Genomic DNA, 22954 nt, shown 5'->3' on the forward strand with positions numbered 1-22954 from the left:
CATGGACTGGAAGGCAATATTGTTAAAACGTCCACACTACCCAAAGTGATCTAGAGAGTCAACATAATCCCTATCAAAATCCCAATAACTTTTTGCAGAAATAGAAAAAAAGATCTTAAAATTCATATGGAATCTCAAAGGATTTGAGATTAATAGCCAAAACAATCTTGAAAAAGAAGAACAAAGTTGGAGGTCTCACACTTCCTGATTTCAAAACATATTACAAAACTACAGCAATCAAAACATTTTTGACAAATAAAGACAAACATACAGACCAATGGAACAGAATAAAGAGCCCAGCAATAAATCTTTATGCACATGGTCAAATGATCTTTGACAAGGGTGCCAATGGGGAAAGGATAGGCTCTTCAACAAATGATGCTGGGAAAACTGAATATTCATACACACAAAAAAATAAAGTTGGATCTTACCTTACCCCAAATACAAAAATTAACTCAAAATGAACTGAAGATCTAAATGTAAAACCTAAAGCTATAAAACTACTAGAAGAAAACATAGGGGGAAAGCTTCATGACGTTGGATTTGGCAGTGATTTCTTGGGTCTGACACCAGAAGCACAGCACCAAAAGCAAAAATAGACAAATGGGTTGACATTAAAATGTAAAACTTCCTTGCATCAAAGGAAACAAGCAAAGTAAAAAGACAACCTACAGAATGGGAGAAAAAGTTTGCAAACCATATATCTGATACGGGGTTAATATCCGGAATATATAAAGAACTCCTACAACTCAACAACAAAAGAGCAAATAAATTTGATTAAAAAATAGGCAAAGGACTTCAATAAACATTCGTCCAAAGATGGTATACAAATGGCTAATAAGCATATAAAAAGATGACTCAACATCACTAATCATTACAGCAATGCAAATGAAAACTACGAGATATCACTTCATGCTCATTAGGAGGGCCACAATCAAAAAAGCAGAAATAACAAGTATAGGTGAGGATGTGGAGAAATTGGAACACTTGTGCTCTGTTAATGGGAATGTAAAATGGTGGAGCTTCTATGGAAAACAGTATGAAGGTTCCTCAAAAAATTAAAAATAGAATTGTCACATAATCCAGCAATTCTACTTCTGGGCATATATGCAAAAGAATTGAAAGAATGATCTCAAAGAGATATTTGTACACTCATGTTCATTGCAGCATTATTCACAACAGCCAATAAGTGAAAGCAACTCAAGTGTCCATCAGTGGATGAACGGATAAACAAAATGTGGTATATACATACAATGAAATATTATTCAGTCTTAAAAAAATATGGAAATCCTGTCACATGCCACAACATGGATAAACACTGAGGACATTATCCTAACTGAAGTAAGCTAGTCACAGAAAGATAAATCCTGCATGATTCCACTTATATTAGGTATCTAAAATAGTCAAACTCATAGAAACAGAAAGAGGAATGGTGGTTGCCAGGGGCTAGGAGGAGGGGAAAATGGGGAGTTGTTGTTCAATGGGTACAGAGTTTAGTTTTGCAAGATGAAAAAGTTCTAGAGATCTGTTGCATAAAAAATGTGAATATAGTTAACACTACTGAACTGTACACTTAAAAACGATTAAGATGACAATTTTTGTATTATGTGTATTTTGCAACAATTTAAAATTTTTTTAAAGATTCAAAGAATATAAATCTTAAGAGATTGGTAAATTTGATTACATTAAAATGTCAAATCTGATAATGGCAAAAACACCATTAGTCACAGTTAAAGACAAGTAAAAGATCTGAAAAAGAAATTCACAAAATGCATAATTATCAAGGATGGGTAGCTGGAATATTTAAAGAACTCCAACAAACCAATAACATCAGAAAAAAAATTGCAACACTGTGATAGAGAAAACACAGAAACATAAATGTACCTCAGAAGCAGAATGGATAAATAAACTAGATAATTCATATAAAAGAATATTATAGAGCAGCTAAAATGAACGAAACAGATTCCTGTTTATCAGCTTGAATAAATTTCAAAAATAAGTCAAATAAAAAACAATCTGCAATATAATATGCCATTTATGTACATTTTAGAAACATAAGCTAACAGTATATATTATTTATGGATGTAATATATAAAGTAAGGATACTAAAACAAGATTAAATTCAATCCACCATCCACTCTTTGCCTGCACCTGTGCTGCTAAATGTAGTTTTAAGAAAACCATTTTTTCTATATTTGTGGCTGACAGTATATCTATCCCCAGTCTCTCTCTTCTTAGGTTTAAATTGAGCCAATGCTCAATTTTCAGTCCGTGTCTTACTTGACCTAACAACAGTATTTGATATAGTTGATCATTTATCATCCCTGAAACACTTCTTCACTTAGCTTCCGGGGACAACACACCTGCCTGTTTTCTTCCCAACCTCCTCATCCCTTTTTCTCAGTCTCCTTTGCTGGTTTATCTTCCTCTCTTGACTCTCTTAATGTTGGAATAACTAGAGTTTATACCTTTGTCGTTTTTTCTTTTCTATCTATACTTACTCTGTTGGTATTCTCATTCATTTTCGTGATTTTAAATACTACTTATATATTGGCAAATTCCAAATTCCTATCTCTAGATGAGACTTCTCTCCCAAATTCCAGATTCATATACCCTACTGCCTATTAAACATCTCTGTACATCTAACAGACATCTCAGACTCAACTGGTTCAACTGCACTCCTCCACCCACCCAAAACCTCCCCTTCGGCATATTAGTTGACAGCAACTTCATCCTTCCAGCTGCTCTGGCCCCAAACCTTGGAGCTACTGTTGATTCCTCTTGTTCTCTCACACCCCATATTCAAGCCATCAGGAAATTTCCTTAGCGCTAATGTCAAAATATATCTAAAATCTGACTATGTCTTCCAACCTACTCTGCTACCCCATGGTCTAAATCAATGCCATCTCTTGCTGGGGTTAATGCAACAGCTTCCTAACTGGTCTCCAAGTTTCCAGATTTGTTCCACTACAGGACCATCGTGCTTGGCAAACAGTATCTTCTTAGATAACTCAGGCCTTGTCATCTTCTACGCAAAGCTCTCCAGTGGCTCCCGTTTCACGCGGAGGACCCATAGTCCTTACAATGGTCTCCCATGCTCTGCACGATCTGCACAGTCCTTCCTCCAGATGACCACCTCCACGTCCTTCTTTCCCACTACTCTATCCTCACTCACTCTACACACCCACACTTACCTCCTTTTTGTTCACAAACAGCCCAGGCATATTCCCACCCGAGGGCCTCAACACTGGCTGATCCCTCGACCTAGAAATCTCTTTCCTGGATATTGATACGGCTCATGCTCTCTCACTTCCTTCAAGTCTTGACTCAACTGTCACCTTCTTAGTGAAGCCTTTCCTGATCACCTGATTTAAAAGTCCAAGCTGCTCTCACCCTGCTACTTCCTATCTCTCTTTCCTACTGTACTTGTCTTTGTGTCAATTACCATTATCTAACATATTCCATACATATTTTACTTGTTTATTTGTTATTATCTGCCTCGGGGGGGAAATTTTTGTCTGTTTTGTTAATTGCTGGATTCCAACACCTAGATAGAACAGTGCCTGGATCACAGTAGATGTTCTCTCAATATTTGCTGAGTGAATGGGAAAAAACCACAAATTGTCCATAACTGTATATGTGACTAGTGGGTGCACAGATTCTGCTATACCATTTGCTGTATTTTTATTACATTTGAAATATTTTATAATATAAAACATTTAAGAAGAAATTTGGAAAATATAAACATTTATTAATCACATTTATGCAATGTTAGTATTCCAGGGTGTCTCTTGCTAAATTCCCCTTATGGGTTTGAAAGTCCCTGACACTTAGAAAATAGATTAAAATAATCTATTTATAGGTTTATATATTCTGTTTATAGATTAATATAGCCTATATTAATATAGAATATGACTGCTAAATATAGTTTTCAAGTAAATTAAAAGTATATTTAACATAATTTGAACAAATGGAATCTACAGTAGAAGTTTCTCTGAAAAGAATCTCAGTTCAAAAGTTGTCCCTGCTAGCCCTGTGATGTAATTTACATAAAACCTGCCCATTGAACTTGTGCACTGAGCCTGCCTTAAGATAAGAAATAGTATATGAATAAATCTTACCTGAGCCAATAAGTTCTCCCATAAGAAAAGTTATAAAGGGATCTGTGAGGCAGACACCTGAGGACAAAGCCATCTCTGCCGCCCTCCCCCTCCTCCTGTCCAAGGGCAGGGGATCTGCTCTGATATCTGGTGGAAAAAACCTTTACAAATGGCTAAAGCGTTATGTATTAGTATCTGAATATTGTGTAATATTGTTTGAGTAGAGGAAAAACAGGGGCCACAGAAGAACCCTCTGACTGGTTTCTAGGTCTCCTACTTTCCCAGCACTTCCATCTCAATATTTACCTTAAAATAACTAGAATTAACCCAGAGTCATGATTTTGGCAAATGACTGATAGGACTTATCGACAGAGACTTAACAGGCTCTTCAGGAGCACATGCAAATGAACAGAATCATGACTAGATGTCAGTCACTATGGATCTATCAGGAAGGGAGATGGACGAAACTAAAAATCTGCCTTAGAGAGTTGGCTTGTCTGATTCCTCATGCAAACACGCTCTTTATGGATCCTGAACCTCACCTAGGCATCCTGAGACATGCACATTGTAACAGCAGAATCCTGCGAATGACATTATAAACTAGGCATTTATTAGACAAAGATGTAATTTAAAACTTTCCTACAAATAAGAAAATTATGGGAGAATAATTTAAGATTCTCATTTGTATGTTTTAATTTTACTCATAGTAATCTGAAATCTGAATAGTACCTCTTTAAGTGGAAACTGATATTTACATTGTGTTTTACACTTTAAAAAAGTACTTTCATGAGCATTAACTCATTGCATCCATATGAAAATTGTATAAATTAGATATGACAAATCTTATTTTACAGATGAAGAAACCAAGACTGAGAGGAGTTAATGACTAAGTGACTTGTCCAGTGTCACACAGCCAGGAAGTGGAGAACCGAAAAAGATCCTCTAACTTCAATATGCGTTCTTTCCACTACACTAAAATGCCTCTTCTATGTTCAAAGAATTAATTAATGAATAACATTATCTGAATGGAGCAAAGATTGCATTTTTCTATTTTCTGGAAAGAAAAGTCCACAGGCCTTTTCCTTTTAAGTACAGCTACCATGGCAGTGAGTTATAATTAACTTAGCTACCTCTGTTTTAAATGTTGGGATGTTATTTTTCTTCTAGTTTTATTATCTACCTGAGGATTCATATTAATAACCTGTTGTGAATTTTTTCAAATGCTCAATGTTAAATTATGAAAACATAGAATGCATATACCATAGCTAAGTATAGGGGAATTAATAACACATGAATGTATCACTTTGACATTATTTTCTTATAAATAAGAACAGATGCCCTTTTTAGAAAAGTGCCTTTAAAGTCTTCAATGTTAAAATCATATATCCAATACCTAGCAGACTCACAGTAAGAACTCAACAAATGTTTGCTGAACTGTATTCTCAAAAAATCTTATGAAAAACATATATCAGTGTGCAGATATTTAGAAATGTCTTCTTTTATTCTCAGAATTACAAGGGATTTGTGAAATTATGTGGTTGAGAAAAGAACATATCAGTAAAAGTATCAAATTTGTATAGTGTTCATTATCATATAAAAGATTGTTAAGGCTTCTAAAATAAATCAATTTTATCCAGTATACAATTTAGTTTAGCAAATTACAATCTAGAAATAATTATATGAGGTAATGATGAATACTTCTAAAATCTAGGCTCATGAGGGCAAGGAATTTGTTTCTTTCACCACTATATTTCTAGGGTCTAGTACAATACCTGGCACATAGCAGGTACTCAATAAATATCTGTTGAATTATTAAATTAACAAATATACAGAGAGATGAGTAGTACACCATGAGTAGAAACTTCAAACCTGTCTAAAAAGTAATTCCTGAAAATTAAATAGAAATATTTCCCAGATCAAATGAGAGCAGAATTTGTAATACACAAAACTGTGATAAACTGAAAAAGAAGCAGATTTGGGTGGGGGAATATTAATTCAGGTTTGGAAATGCTGGGCTTGTGTGATCTATGAGAGAGTCAAGGGGAGACACACTAGGGGCATGTTTGGGTCTGGAGCCCAGTAGAGCGGTCAGGGTTGGCCATGTATATTTGGGAATCACCAGCATACAGGGAGAGAGTGCAAGCATAAAAAGAGAAGAGTACCTAGGACTGAACTGTGAGGAGCCCTCAGGTAAAAGAGAAAGAGCCTGCAAAAGACACTGAGAGAGAGAAGGAAAGGCAGGGGAGCACGGTGTCACAGAAGCCAGGGTGAGACGCAATTTCCAGTTCAACACTACTAGGTAGTCAAGTAAGGTGAGGACTCAAAAATACTTAAAATGTGGGCTTCCCTGGTGGCGCAGTGGTTGAGAATCTGCCTGCCAATGCAGGGGACACGGGTTCGAGCCCTGGTCTGGGAAGATCCCACATGCCACGGAGCAACTGGGCCCGTGAGCCACAACTACTGAGCCTGCGCGTCTGGAGCCTGTGCTCCGCAACAAGAGAGGCCGCGATAGTGAGAGGCCCGCGCACCGCGATGAAGAGTGGCCCCCCGCTCGCCGCAACTAGAGAAAGCCCGCGCACAGAAACGAAGACCCAACACAGCCAAAAAATAATAATAATAATAAATAAATAAAAGCATTAATTAAAAAAAAAAAAAAACTTAAAATGGAGGTCAATAGTGGCCTTGGCAAGAACAGGTTCAGTCAACTGGTAGGAGGTGCAAGCCAAACTGGAGTAGATTGAGGGGTGAGTGACCTGTGGGTAATAGACTGCACAGACAAATATTGACAAAGGAGAACATAGGGCAACAACTGGAAGGGAATAGGGGATTCTGAGATTGTTTGCTGTTCATCAGTCAGTCCATTCATCCATTCATCTCTCCATTTTTAAACATTTAAGATGGGAGAGACTAGGCTTGCTTAAATGGTGACAGAAAGGGTCCAAGCAGAAGAAGAAGAGGTAGAAAAGAAGAGGGGTCCGTTACAGATAGAGGTAGAGATGTATAATCTCTCTATATAAAACTGGAAACCAGGGAGGAAACTCCTCAAAGTGAAGTTTAAGCTGAAAACCAAGGAGGTAGCGTAGGAATAGACAAAAAAGAAGCTCATTCCAAGAAATGATATTTTGATATAAGTCAGGCTGACATGGGAAACCAAAAAGGAATGCTAGGTAATCAAAATAGAAATTGTTGGATGGGAATATTTTTGAGGTGCAATAGGTCTAGGCAGGGACACTTGCTAAGTGGATGCCAGGTGGAATAAGGGGGGAGCAAAGGACCATTAGATCAAGTTTTAGGGGACTCAGAAAAGGAGAGTCCCTACTTGAGCCCTAAGAGTTAAACCTGAAGCCTAGCAAGACAGTATGTCCTCTTCAGCTAAGAGGAAGAATGAGCTGGTAGTCTGAGGGGAGAAGACAGATGAAACCATAAGGCTTAATAACACATGACTATAACACATAACTACATGAAATGCAGCTAGGTTGCATTGTGAATAAGGGAATCTATAAATTACTTCTCCACTTCAGATTGAATCCCATTGTTTCATTTTTGCACCTAAATAGCCAAGTGCTCAAAAACTGTGGCATCTGACAAGAATTCCCTTCATTCCCTTGAGGAATAGCTGTTGAATTGACCAGCAGAAAACACAAGTCTCTCTTGTGAGAAGTGACGCAGCTGATTCAGTAACCCAGCAGTTCTGACTAATTTGTATTACTGTATTAAAACCCAACAATTCTGATCATGTTTGAATTTTGTTTACCTCTTGCTTTGGTTTCAAACATTTTGCTCTTCCTCAGTGCCAAAGTCTGTTTCTGCCTATTGCCAAATGATCAGCCACACATGTCCAGAAATACAGGATTCACGAAATGATTCTTTCATTGTAGTATCACCAGAACCTAGCCTAATGTCTAGCAGATAGAAGTCTCTCAACAAATACTGATGAAGTGAATGAGTAAATGTACCTGCGGTTCCACGGGGAGAGGAAAAAGTGATCACCAACTCTCTCTATGCGGGGGGAGTCCTCCATCTTTACATGCCAAGGGTCCTTTGACAGTCTGTTGAAGCTGACAGACCCCTTCTCAGCATAATGCTTTTACATATATTGTAGGACAGAGCAGACTAATGATATTGAAATACAATGAAATCAAAATATAAAGAGAAATTGTGACATCATCACAAATGTGCTTCTGCGGCGTGGGCTGGGCTTGCTAAGCCACAGGCCTCACTGTAGGGAGACCTGGCTGGGCCAGTTCACTGGCAAAACCACTAGCCGACAGCATCTGTAGATTTCTGTTCTCAGTTCTCAGAGAGGAATCCTCCCAGCTCTTGTCTAGGAAGCCACGGTTCTCAGAAGGAAGGGGCAGCAAGAGGCCATGGCAGTTCCACAGCGCAGTGTGGCAATCTTCACGCCACCCCCTAGCTTTGACGGTGTCCTCTCCCTCAACCGTGCTCCTTGCCCCTGAATCCACAGTTTTGTCTATTTAACCTTGTCAGTCTTCCATGAGGGTCAGAAAGGCAAGGTTTCCTACGGGGATAGTGTAGATCTGAGATCTGGGGGGGTACCTGTTTCTTATATAGACTTCCAACTAATCCTCTTATGTCCTGCACTCTTGCTTTGAGCGACGCCTGGTGCCCCCAATTCCTGAGCCTTTCTGGGGGTCAGAGGTGCAAATTAGCCTGCTTTGGGGATTCTCATATTACTGGCTTAGGATTCAGCTGTTCCAGGCATGCTAAATCGGTTACAACTAGTATTTCTGCTGTCCATCTTCCAGAATCTGGTTGCTGTTTTCCTCTCTCCCTTTTGAGTATATGCCTATTTTACGCCTTTACTTTTACTTGTAGTAGGGTTTAGTGAGGAAACAACCATGAACATATTTCATCTGTCACATTTTTCAAGTTGCCACTAAAATTTTTAACAAAGTTTGAAAAATCAAACTTTGAAGAAAAATCCTTAAAAATTCATCTCATCTTTTTCATAACTATGATTTTTCTATCAAAGATAATCAACATATTGTTATACCCTCAGGTTCATGAAGGCAGAGACCATTTCCCTTTTGTTATTGTATTATCCAATACCTAGCATAGTAGAGGTGGTCAATAAATATTGATAAGTGTGAATGAATATAAATATGACAAAAAATTGGGATCCTTTGTTTTCATAATTTTAGTACTTATCTAATTCACCTAGGACTGCTTTGGCAATATTCAAAAAAGCAAACAATCAGAAATACATACACCTAATTTGGAAGCCAAATTACAATTACAAAGTCCTTTATTACAAAAATTTAACTATGATTCTGTATACTATAACAATAATTTCTTGGATAGGAAGGAACTGGCATTCAAATTACTTAGTTGTCTTGAAAAACTAGTAGTGTAAAAATGTACTTTTTAATTACAACTGCTACATAAATAGTATTTAATTACAACTAATAAATGTACAATTTTAAATATTATTAAATAAATCTTTAATAATAAATTTTAATCAATGCTGAAAACGCAAAGTCCTTCATATTTAAAATCTGTACATTAGCTACTACATTTTAGTTTGTATGGGCAAAAAACCAGCAAGTTTATTAAAAAATTAGGTCTAGTAGATCCTTGCTATTCTTTTCAAATGAGTTCAAAGAGCCATCATGACATGTCCTACTTTGTAATTATAATGTAAACTGTATGTGCTTTGTTTTGTAATTCTTTATTGGCTATTATCTAAGCCACGATTTTCCTAAAAGGCCCAAAGCATTATTTTAAAATTTCAGTTATATTTTATGGAGAAAGTTAAATGCATAATTTTGCTTTGTTTTTAACTGGGGAATTCTGATATATCCGTAAAAGGATTACTGGAATTCTAGCAGGATGGTTCCATGGTAGTTTTAAACTAAAAACTTTACAGCTATCCATGTCAAAATATTCCTCTGGGCAAACTTGTAGAAAAATCCATAATCTGTTTAGTACTATCCCATTAAATGCTCATTCTATAGCTAATTTTTCATCATTGTTTACATTCTGTTTTACTAACTTCAAATTAAAATATAATACTCACTTCATCAGCCACAAACTCCTTACTCAGACCAAAATCTGTCAGCACCACATGGCCATTAGAATCAAGTAGAATATTCTCAAGCTTAATGTCACGGTATATAATCCCCAACTGTAAAAACAAACAAATATGCATATTAAAATAACAATTTCCAAAAAATAAATTAGGAAAGTCTTTCTTATCTACCTTAAAAACAAACCAAAAAAAAAGGCATTCTCCTGCTCAGGGTGCTATGACGGCTCTTAGTCACAGGTCAGGGCAAATCTAAATGCCTCCATCTCAGGGTTTATCTGCTGGGTTCCCTCTGCAACCATGTCTTCATGCTCCATAGGGTACATTCCTGTTGGACTAGCTTCTGTTGGGTCTACTTTGACTACTGCTTCTTCCTGGGTTACAGTTCTTGATGGAGTTCATCCTCACTCCAGATGATCTTCAGATGCTTCCTTAGCCAATTCATGTCCATCACTTCTAATGGCTTCAGAAGGCTTTCCTGACTAACCACTTCCCACACTGGTCATTTCTTTGTTTTTATTCCTATAGCATCTATATTTACATCGTACTTACCTAAAAGTAATTGATATTTTCTAGGTACTTCCTGCTTTTCTTGATATACCCATATCCAAACTCTGTTTTTTCACTTTTTATGCATTTACCTAGTATCTAGCACAGTGTCATATGTCAAATAGGTAATTAATAAAGGCTTGTTGAATAATACGCTCCTAAACACGAAGGTTGAAGATCACAGGTTAATTTTAGTTGATCTTTAGTTCTAAATAAGCAACGTAAATCAATTAGATATTTAAATGTCCTTCTATTTTGTTTTGTATGTAAGTTTTATAGTAAAACACTTCAGCTATATAACATAAATGAATCTACCCAAGTTATATAAGAAGTACTTGATATGCATGAATTCCACGTTTCATGTTATGTCAGCCCGAATTAAATGTTTTTAAACTTAGAAACACTGCTTTCCTCAACACTAAGTATATGAAAAATAAGACTCTTGATACTTTCTTAAAATTGAAACAAAAAATTACACAAGGAAAAACACTAGGCAATTTTCTTCCAAGAACCTCAGTGGGGTTTTTTTTTCATATTTTAAAACATTATTATATATTGTAAATGCACAGTCTGTTAAACAGACATTTGACTTGAAGCCTTACAAGCACCTAACAACCAGTATGACTTTTTTTTTAACAACCTCTTTGGAAAAGATTTTAGGAATAAGTCATTTACTACCTGCTTTACCTCATCACTTCCAAGTAAACTCCCCGTTTTTGTCTCTTCCTGAGAAACTCAGTGTTAGTAGCTATATCAAGATTATCATTATTAGCTTTGTGTTATATCTCTTTGTATTTATCTTGTTAGGTAGTCAGATTAAGAGAAATTTAGCTAAGACCTAATCTGCTATATACTTTCCCTCTATATCAATTACATTTATATCTTGTACTCATCATGTTCTCTACCTCTGTGTTTCTGATTACCCTGTTTTAATAATAATGAATGTTCATGGATTTTCCCTTTAAGAAACAGAATTAACAGTTTTCATACTAACTAAAAACTGAACTTACTAGCTTACCTGTCAGAGCTTTGTATTTTGTTTGTGTTTACTCTGGTATTTATGGTGATTTCCACCATCATTTTTATATTATAAAAATTACATCTGATTCCCCTAAGCATAAAACAAAGCTTTTCAGCCTATTCCCTGGCCGAATTTGGCTCATGTATAAAAATGTCCTAACTACTTTATACCCCACAAAAGTAACCATAGGCATAAAGCTCATCCCCACACCACCAATTCTATCAGAAGGAATACAGATGCCTGTTCCTATCACTTCAGTTCAGCTCCCACCTTACACTCCCCTTCCTTTCACTCCATGGCACTGCAGCCCTGAGCCCCAGAGCCTTCTCTACTTCTCTCCTGTTCTTAGACATTTTTTCATTCATTCTCCTTAGAATTCCTATTCTGAACCCTGTCTCCCTCTACCTGCCCAGTTGTGTTCCTGTTCTGGGCTAGATCTACCCATTTCTTGATCCCTTCCTTCTTATATCTTCTCACCATCTTTTCTCACAGCCTCTCCCAACCGTTACCTCCATCCTGCAATTCTAATCTTCCTGCCCCCTTAAAAATTTCATCCTTCTTCCTTGCCTTTTTCCTTCATTTCTCTCCATTCTTTTTATGCTCCATAATCAGCACTTCAATCTTTTTTTTTATCTGTAATCTAGTGTAGCATCTGAATATATAACAAAGAAAAACAGCGGCTTTATGATGTACCCGTATCATCCGAATTTAGCGACTCGCGTCATCCTCCTATGGTCTCACACAACTTTGATAAAAATTATTCTAGTACTTTCTATTTCTTGGAAATACACACAAGCCTAGGCTACATAATGACTGTTTGCTTCTACAATAATGCTTCCTCATTAAAAAAATATTTTTAGTCAAAATTTCTTGGATCAAGATTAATAGTATCTGAAATAATATTTTTTTAAAGTTTAAACTGATTTTATAGAGTTCAAACAGCATCACATACATATATGAATTCCACTGAAAAATTTGAGTAACTGAGTTCATGCCACATGAAGGCAATGGAGCAGGAGGGAGTGGGGGAGCAAGAGAGGACCTTAGGGGTGAACCAAATGGAAAAGAAAGTGAGAGTGGGAGAGGGGGATAGCTGGGTAGCATAGGTAAGTGCTTCTTACAGATATTCCAAGCTAATTGGGAGACATACTCTGAAGATGCACAGGCAGAGTCTGCAATGGAGTAAGTCACAATTAAGGAAATACATATTATGACTTGTGGGTTCACCTTAAAGGTTTTTTAAAGAATGAAAATCTTTTATTCTAATGATACTTTGTAATAAGCATCAGAATTTTTCATGAACAAATCCAAAAAAATGCTCAGGTTCTACCTTTTTAATCTGCATCCCAGGAACTATAAAAGGAAAGTAGACTTTTACAAAGGGAATGATGAAATTGAAAAAATTGGTAGTGGTCTATGAGTGTGCTTTCACAATCTCCACGAAGACAATGACATGTAAACGCATTAGCTCTTTTAGCTCCATCATTACTTTAGTTACTAGATTTTCTAAAAAAGGAAATCCCAAAGGTTAAGCATCTCTTACCTTGTGGAGATGTTCGAGGGCAAGCACGATCTCTCCAACATAGATCTGCACCTCGTGCTCTGTGAAACGCTCTCTTTGAGAAAGATGAGTAAAAAGTTCTCCACCATTTATATAATCTAAAAATGAAATATATTTTTTCTGTCTTTGACTTGTATTCATAAACTAAAGGAAATATTTCCTTTTAACCACTTCGGATTAACCATAAGGCATTGATTTTAATACATTATTTTTGTACAATTCTTAGTATATAGTTTCATATAGAATATATTACTAAATTCATATAAATACAGTTTCATAAGTTAATGACTACCCTAAACCACAAATGAATTTGCATAGAGTATTGCTATTAAAACTATTACATGAAATCTGCATATATTTAAATAATTTTCCCAAATCCAGCATATCAGAAACCTCTGCCATCACCATACCATTCTTAACTTGCTGTAGAGTACCAAAACATTAACCACTCCAATAACTAAAATAAAAAATGAAAAAAACAAAACAAAACTCCCAGCCTTTCCTTTGTAGTAATGGCCGGTCACTATTTTTAAGCAGATTCCCTATTTTCCAGAATTGTCTGTGGAGAGCCCTTCCAAAAATGTATATTAGGTAGCAGGTAGCCTTCTTATGGTTCCACATAACTCAAAAGTAAAAGTAGCACAACATGGGTGAATCAAAACACCTGAAACTAAACGATTCCCATTTCCCTTTCAATTTGCCCATTTTATTCCAAGAGGAATAATGAAATAAGAGAGAAAAAAGGTACAGTGAGACATAAATTAGGAGCTGAATAGTAATAAGCCACAACTGTGTTCATAATAGGCTCTAAGAAGACATTTATTGATAAACTGATAATAGTTTCATCAGAAACTAACCATTACTATCTTACACAACATTTGTGTGTGAGAAACAATGTACACCTAGAAAACAGTCACAGATATAGATTAAAGCTTTTCTCCTAAAAAAAAATCTGAAAAGCATGTATCCCAAGTATATTCATTTGTCAAGTTTACCACAATTTGATAAAAGACCAAAGCAGAATCTTCATTAACTCACAAATTTTTATCTTGCCCGTTTAACTTCAAATTCCAAACAGCTGATGCAACAGAATGAAAGAACTCTAAAAGCTGGTTGTTTTGCAATGTATTTAACAAAGCACATGCCAGCAAAAAGCACTGCCCTTTTAAGACTTTTGTATTTTGCCAAGAGGTTTTAATTATATCTTAACAAAAAGCTAATTATTAAAAAGGTGTAAAGGAACATAGCATTCCTGCAAACTAACAGTGAATTTTTTCTACCTTTAAGTAGTTACTTATTTAAATCTAATACTGATGTTTATGCATATGGTTTCCATAGTTAGTCATGGTACAGATATAGGCATTCATAGGTCAGTTGACCAACTGACAAACTCCTACACACCCTTGAATGTCCTACTTAATTATCTCATCTTCAATAGCCACTCCAGCAGAGTTGATCACTCCCTTTTATGTTACCCCCTGTGTTTATTAAAGACTTATACCACTGCAATTATCTTGCTGCACTGAAAATGTTTATTTGCATACTTCCTTTCTCTGCTAAACTCTGAGCTTTTTAAAGTCACGATCAATGTATTCATCTTTAAAAAAAAAAACACTCTGAAACTCAAGGGCAAATGAGTTGTAAAAAAAAAAAAAAAAAAAAAAACCCAATGTACTCCTGTCTTTGAGGCAACTTGATATAATCCAAAGAACCTGGGCTTTATAATCAATAAACCTCAACTAGACAATGGCTCTACTGTGTCCTGTCTTGAGCAAATAAAGTCTCTCTCAGTGTCAGTTCTTTATCTATAAAATGGGAATCAGAACTGCTATAGATTATTGTTTCTTGGAACATAGAAAGTGTTTTATTTCATTTACTGGGGAGACTAAGAAAAATTAACTATAAATCTAAGAAGACAAACCTAAAACAACATCAAGTCACCTACTTCCTACTTGTAGAATAGACCAACAGAGCAAGGTGAAGACTTGACATTCATAAAATAAATATACTTTATTTGTAGGTACAGAGTTGCACACTTTATAAGCTTAACAGCCAACTCTATCCAGTGGTCCAAGCTGTCAACATTGGTAAGGCAGATACATAGGCTGCCAAAGGACTGTAACAGCAGGAGCTGCGATACCTGGAGTGGTGTTACAGGGTAAGTGCTATCAATAGCAGGGATATGAGGTTAGTGGGAATCTCTGTAAGATAAGTACCTAGTACCCTCAGTTGTTATAATTCTAGTTGTTTTGTTTGGTATGTAGTGGTATCTCGTTATGGTTTTAATTTGCATTTTCCTGAATAATAATGATATTTAGTAACTTTCCATGCCTTATCGGACATTTCTATACCTTCTTTTGTGAAACGTCTATTAAGGGTTTTTGGTGGGTTTTTTTGCCCCTCTTGGTTTTTTCTTTTTTATTTGAAATATAATTCACATACCATGAAATTCACCAATTTAAAGTGTAAAATTCAATGGTTTTTAGTATATTCAGAGTTGTGCAGCCATCACCACATTCAATTTTAAAATATTTTCACACACTCCCTCCCCAGAAATCCCAATTCATCTGTTTCTCCTTTAGTTGCTTGTGCTTTTTTAAAAAAATTTATTTATTTATTCATTTATTTATATTTTGGCTGAGTTGGGTCTTTGTTGCTGCCCGCAGGCTTTCTCTAGTTGTGGTGAGCAGGGGCTACTCTTCGTTGCGGTGCATGGGCTTCTCACTGCGGTGGCTTCTCTTGTTGTGGAGCACAGGCTCTAAGCGTGCAGGCTTCAGTAGTTGTGGCTCGTGGGCTCTAGAGTGCAGGCTCAGTAGTTGTGGTGCACAGGCTTAGTTGCTCCGTGGCATGTGGGATCTTGCCGGACCAGGGCTCGATCCAGTGTCCCCTGCGTTGGCAGGCGGATTCTTAACCACTGTGCCACCAGGGAAGCCCAGTTGCTTGTGCTTTTGATGTCACATTTAAGAAATCACTGCCAAAACCAAGGTCACAAAAATTTACCCCTATGTTTTCTTCTAAGAGATTTATAGGTTTAGTTCTTACTTTTCATCTTTGATCCATTGAGTTAAGTTTTGTATATGTTGTGAGTTATGGGCCCAATTTCATACTTTTGCATATGGTTATCCAGCTGTTCCAGCACCATTAGTTAAAAAGACTGTTCTTTCCTCATTGGCACCCTTGTCAAAAAATCAATTGACAGTAAATGTGAGGGTTTATTTCTGGACTCTCAATTCTAATCTATTATCTATATGTCTATCTTTATTCCAGTGCCACACTTTCTTGATTATTGTAGCTTTGTAGTAAGTTTTAAAAGTGTGAGTCTTCCAACTTAATTCTTCCTTTTCAAAATTGTTTTAGCTATTCTAAGGTTCCTTGATTTTTCCATACAATTTTAGGATGACTTTGTCAATTTCCATAAAAAAATAAGCTGGGATTTTGAGAGAGGTCTGTTAAATCTATAGATCAATTGGGGGAGTATTGCCATCTTTATAAAGGCTTTCAATCCGTAAACATAGAATCTTTTACCATCATGAAGTATCCCTTTTTATCTCTAGTATACTTTTTTGTTAAGTATATTTTGTCTGATATTAGTATAGCCACTCCTGCTTTCTTGTGGTTGCTGTTTGCATGATTTATCTTTTCCTATCCTTTTTCTTTTTAACCTATTTGTACCTTTGAATATACAGTGTATCTCCTGTAAACAGTATATAGTTGAATCTTTCCCCTCGTCTGACAATCTCTGTCTTTTGATTGTACTGATTAATCCATTCACATTTAATGTTATTATTGATATAGTTGGACTTATGTCTTGCTATTTTACTTTTTTGTTTTCTACATATTTCATATCTTTATTTGTTCCTCTATTCCTCCTTACTTCTTTCTTTTTCATTAAGTAAATATTTTCTAGTGTAACATTTTAGTTTCTTTAATGAATTTCACTTTTTTAAGTTATTTTCTTAGTGGTTGCTCTATGGTTTACCATACACACATTATCACAAACAGTTTCAGATTTATACCAACTTAATTCCAGTGATATATAGAAACATTTCTCCTACACAGCTCTATTCTTTCTTCCTCCCTTTTGAGCTATGATTGTTATACATAGTATAACTATATATGTTACAAACCCAACAATACATTATAATTATTACCTTATATAGTTTTATGTCTTTCAAAGAGGCTGAAAGAAAAGAGAGCAAGTACATATTTAGAGTTTGTCATATTAGCCTTCCTATTTACCATTTTTGGTTCTCTTTATTTTTTCTTGTGGCCCCTGGAGCTGGACAGCACAGAGGTTTCTGGCCATTGTAAGGATTTCATATTTTACTCTGAATGAAATAAGAAGCCTCTGGAAGATTGAGTACAACAGTGGTATGATAAGACTTCCATTTTAACAGGGTCAATGACTCTGGCTGCTGTGTTGAGAACTTTCAAGAGGGAAAGTAGGGAGATCACTTGCAGTAAACAAGAAGAGATGATGGAGCCTAGGAGAAAGGTGACAGCTTGGTGGTGGTAAGGATCCAGCCCTACTTGAGCACATGAAGAGATGGAATTGGTGTTACCTGAGATGGGGAAGGCTGCAGGAAGGACAGATTTGGAAGGGATGACCCAGAGTTCACCTTTGGAAATGAGGAATGCACAGGGTCTAACAAATAGTAAAAGCTCAATAAATGGTAGTTATCATCATCACCATCACCATCTTGAATTATATATTCTAAGACTGTTAAAAGGTACAAAAGAGCCCTTCTGGAATCCTTTTAGGAAAAGGAAGATAAATTTCTTATGGCCAATTAGATCATTAAGAGGAAGGTGCATGTAAATTCCTTGAAATTATGCACAATTTTTTCAAGTATATGTAAGCATGTGTGCATTCTACTGAGAAGAGAGGGTCCACAGCTTTTATCAGATTTTCCAAGGAGTTACAAGCCAAAAAAGTTTCCAGAACATCACTCAAAAGACAGCATTAAAAATTTGAATGGAAAAGTGCCTATGAAGTTTATTTACAAACAAACCAATGAATGCGGACTGCCAGCACAGGGGAAACATCTGAGAGTAGCGTCTTACAGCTCGCCAGCACCATAAACTTCATCATCACAGCGCAAGCACCCAGCGCCGTTTCTCCTGAGCATTTAGATCGCTTCTCCCTGACTTCTGGCCTTGCTTGGCATAGCTGTCCTGGAGCTTACTGTATTTAGAACTGGACTACTGAGGTTCAGAGCTTTAAAAAGTGAAATGGAGCATGAGGTTTTCATTGTCAACAAGATCTCTGCCTACTGAGGATGTGCTGGAACTGCATTTCTGGTCTCTTTACACCTCTGTGTTTATCCAGAGAGCTAGCAACTCTATTAGGGGAAGGTTAGGGCTTGGCCTTGAAACTAAAACAACTTAGCCAGGCAGTGACACAACAAATAAAACAAAATTTAGAAAAGACTACAGGGATATTATTCAATTTGAGTTGAATTATTGATATAAAATGTTTACTCTCTTGAAAGAGAACACTGGAATCAAGAATGCAGGCAGATTCTGGGATAGAGTTAGCAGTGGCATGAATATGGTCAAAGACATCAATGAAAAACCAGATCATTACTAACATCTGAGAGGAAGAGTCTTCTCAGCTTTGTAACTCATGGAACATCCACTTTCCCCTACCCCCCATCCCAACCCTTTCCCACTGGGCATAAATTACATTTCTCCATAAAAAAGACTTATTTAAAAGCTCAGATGGAATAAAGCACGTGAGTGGAAACTGTCTACTACTAGAATTATTTAAGATCTACTCTGCCTGGTGGGCCTTGGTCCATGCCAACTCATCTACCCTGAATACTTTCCTGTCAAAATTATGGATTCATTAGAATTCTAGAAATTAGATTTCTCAAGTCTCTGCCAATTTCTTTCTCAACAAACTGCAAGCATGAGGGTTTTTTTTTTAAGCCAATGCCAACGGTTTTTATTCTCTTCATGATAAGAAATAGCATGAGAGTGTCCAGTTTTTATTGATATTCCTGAGGCTTTTTGCCCCTGTGGACATACAACGAAAATGGACTAAGTGGTGTTGGCTCAGTTTACGCTCCTGGCTACTGCCGTTTGTGTAGAAGCAGCATCTTAGTAACCCCGGTTAGTCACGGTAAGTGGGAAAGGGCTCCTGGCAGATAAGAACTAAGAGATGTAAAACAGGGTTTTGGCTGCCTTCCTTTAAAATCTGTATCTCATCACAGCTCAGTGCTTTTGAGACTAGACAAAGAAATAATAACAACTAGAGATATTGGGCACTTTCTATGTGCCTGTTCTATTTGGATATGATAACAAATTTGATCCTGATAAACAGTGCTACGAAGTTGGTGCTATTAAAATAATAGTATAATCCCCAGAGAAAACAGGTAATCTCTAGAAAATACTGAAACCCAGAGAGGTTAAAAAAATTATCCAGAGTTGCATATCTGTTAAGTGAGAGAATAAGGATTATGAACATGGGCAGTCTGACTCTAAAACAGTGATTTTTTTAAATGCTATATAGGTTGCCCTTTTTCCCCTACTGATATAGTTTTTACTATCATTTATCAGGACCAGCCCCACTGGGCAATTGGTATTGCTAATTACTGTCAGAAAAACTGTCTTAAAATCAACTATCCTGTCCTTCAAATATCTGAAAGGCTTAGAGCCAATAATTCTATATATTTGGTCATAAAGTTTCTCTATTTTACATGCTTTTCTTAATCAGGTTTTGGAGGGCTCATAAGAATGTCACAGTACTCAGAAGGAGACATTCCTAGGGGGCTGTACTAAGATTTCTTTTTAATGTCCACAGTAAACAATAAGTCTCCATCTTTTTTGAGAATGTGCCGACCTAAGATTATTGCTGACATATTTCTGACATAGAACTTAAGAAAGTCAATTTATATCTTGTAGGAGAGGGCCTAGGGCTGTTTTCTCCAAAAAAGTACTTGGCCTTGCCCTGCAGTTCTCATCTTAACCCACCTGCCTGTTAAAGCAGATGGCTCTGAATTTGACCACAAAGAGCTACATTCTAGGTTCTTGTCAGAGAGTAGAACCTCAAATTGCCTGCAGTCCAAATCTCATCATATGTTCAGTTGTGAGAAATAATACATACAGGACAATAAATGTAATCTTTACATCTTTCTCATTATTTACTATAATGACTTCAGACAAAGCTACAAACTTGGATAACACTGTTTTGGAAAAATTATACTCTAACCTTGTTCCATAGGCTTACATTGTAAGGGACAGTGGCATAAAACTTGGAATTATATCCTTAGTCAAGGAAGGCTGGTGAAAATTGTCCATTATATCTGGGCCCTATTTAAAAAGCTTTTCCTAGATCATAATGCCTTACCTATGGGTTTTTTTTTTTAATATCTTGATACAATTTCAAACTTACAAAAAGTATTTGCAAGAACAGCACAAGTAATCCCCATATAACCAGCATGCAAATTCACCAATTGTTTATATTTTGCTTCATTGGCTTTAGTATTCTCTGTGTAATTCCCCTGAGCCAATTGAGAATAAGTTGGAGACATCAAGCTCCTATGTCCTTCAGTGCGCAAATACTAAAAAAAGAATGCCCTTTCATATAACCACAGTACAATTATCAATATCAGAAACTTTATGATAAAAATACTATTATCTAATCTATACTCTCTATTCAAAGTTTGTCATTTGCCCCACTAATGCTCTTTGTAGCTACTCTTCCCCAGCCAAGGATCTGGTTTATGATCACATATGCATCAGATATCATGGCTCTTCAGACTCTGACCCTAAGTCACAACATACGTACATATTAATTTTATTAATTGCTGCCAATGTTTACAGGTACCTTCCTCCAAAAGGTCATTTATATTCCCCACTAACAGTGAATGGATGTCTTAGAAAACAAAGTTCTCACCAACTCTTGATATTATCATTATCTTTAATTTCTACCAATTTGATAGGCATTTCAAATTGGACACAGAAATTTTGAAGGTGCAGAAGAAAGAAGAGGGGAAGAAAATCTGAGAGTTTGCAGCAGCCGGACTTGATAGATTTTCAGTGGCAGTAGGACAAGTGGGCACCTCAGACAGGGAAGACGACGTTGATAAGGCTGCAGGGCTGAGAAGTAGTAAGAGGTTAGCAAAAGTCACATGCCGCTCAGGAGAGAGGAGTAAAATGTCTGCTAACCTCTGTGAAATTCTGTTGAGACTATCAGCATGAATTTCAGGCCAGACCCAGCTGACACATTTTGGAGACATATGAGGAAAGCTTAGAAAGCTGGTACTGGAAAAAAAGTTTAGAGAGTAATCAAAGCAACTGCCATGTCAGGCGAGGAGGAAGGTTAACAGGGCAAGTGGTTCTCGTGTGCCAGACCAGGCAGATGCCAGGCCAGTAAAGAGGCACGTGGAACCCAAAGATGTCGCAGGGAAAGGGGCAGGAAAGACTCGAGGGAAGGCAGGGTCAATGAGGATTGAAGAACAGGCCCAGGGAGTGTGAGAAAGGAGAAAAAGAGAAGATTATGGTCAAAGAAGAAACCTGATTAGAAGTCTTAGATGTGCAACTGGTTTTAGTGACAAGGCCCAATGTGTGACTAGGCTTATGAATGGCTACAGTGAAGTAAAGGTTAAAACATCACAAGTCGAGGTGGCTTGGCATGGTGTTGAACTGGTTATCAATACGGCTGCTAAAATTGTGGAAGGGGATGGAAGGAAACTGGAGGAAAGGGAAGCTAGGCCTGAGTAAGTCACTGGAAAAGGCGAGCACGTGTCCCAGGAGTCAGTTAAGTACAGGACTGAGGTTAGGGAGTTGGAAAAAAGCGCCTTCACAAATGAAGCTCTGGTGGGAAATGACTTTTAAATGACGTTTAACTACCATTACTTTGTTGAGCATAAGGGGCCCCTCTGTAAAAGGGGCTGCTGGATAGGTACCATCCTCCAAGGACAGGAGGTTTTACTTAAGATAAATTAGGCACACTCGGTTAAGATTTAGGGTGCTTGTGCACATGGGGTTATCCACCGAGCACAATGGAAGGGGTTAGAAGAGGAAGATAAGGGAAAGAATGAGGTTTAAGCAGGGGAAGAATAATTTTAAAATTCCTAAAGACATTTTTTTAAAAAACCTCCAAAGCTTCTAAAATAGTAGACACAAAGATAAGCTTTATAGAGAGTATAGTCCACAAATAGATTCATGCTTTTCTAATGACATGTTTTACCTTTTAGTCTAAAAGCTTATTTAAATGTATGCTGTCAGAAAGCAAAGTTGAAATGTGACACCAATGAGGCAGATGAAAGTCCCAGGGCAATTTTCTCTCCGCCAGGCACAGGGTCTGACACTAGCAAATATAAAGCATCCACTAATATCAGTTGCATGAATTGAATAAACATGCAACACTCTGCTTACTGGCTGCTGTAGCCATATAGGAGAACTAGGGCAGATTTTTCACCTCAAGTTTATTAACAGTAAAAGTAGAAAGAAATCGTTAAATATTATAATAGCTAAAAACTGCTATTCAGATAGACCAATGGGCAGCAAAAAAGAAGGGGAAAAGTAGAAGGCAACGGGTAATAACATAGCAAGAACACATTTCCTGATGAACATATCTCTTAAATTCTGATCTCTTCCCCTCCTAGAAAGGTTCGGAATAAGTCTTAAGATTCATTCTGTTCATAACTGAAGAAGAGAAGGAGACCATC

General features: G+C 36.8%; 1 protein-coding gene across 1 annotated transcript in view; it reads right to left on the reverse strand.

Annotated features, from left to right (window-relative positions):
• RPS6KA5 (ribosomal protein S6 kinase A5) overlaps window positions 1-22954 on the reverse strand; it is a 185993-nt gene that overhangs the window by 61656 nt on the left and 101383 nt on the right. Inside the window, 2 exon segments of the mRNA XM_036843627.1 lie at window positions 10138-10245; window positions 13260-13375. Of these exon segments, the coding sequence (XP_036699522.1) occupies window positions 10138-10245; window positions 13260-13375 (224 nt within the window).

This window comes from Balaenoptera musculus, chromosome 2 (genome assembly GCF_009873245.2).
Source record: "Balaenoptera musculus isolate JJ_BM4_2016_0621 chromosome 2, mBalMus1.pri.v3, whole genome shotgun sequence".
Classification (NCBI taxonomy): domain Eukaryota; kingdom Metazoa; phylum Chordata; class Mammalia; order Artiodactyla; family Balaenopteridae; genus Balaenoptera; species Balaenoptera musculus.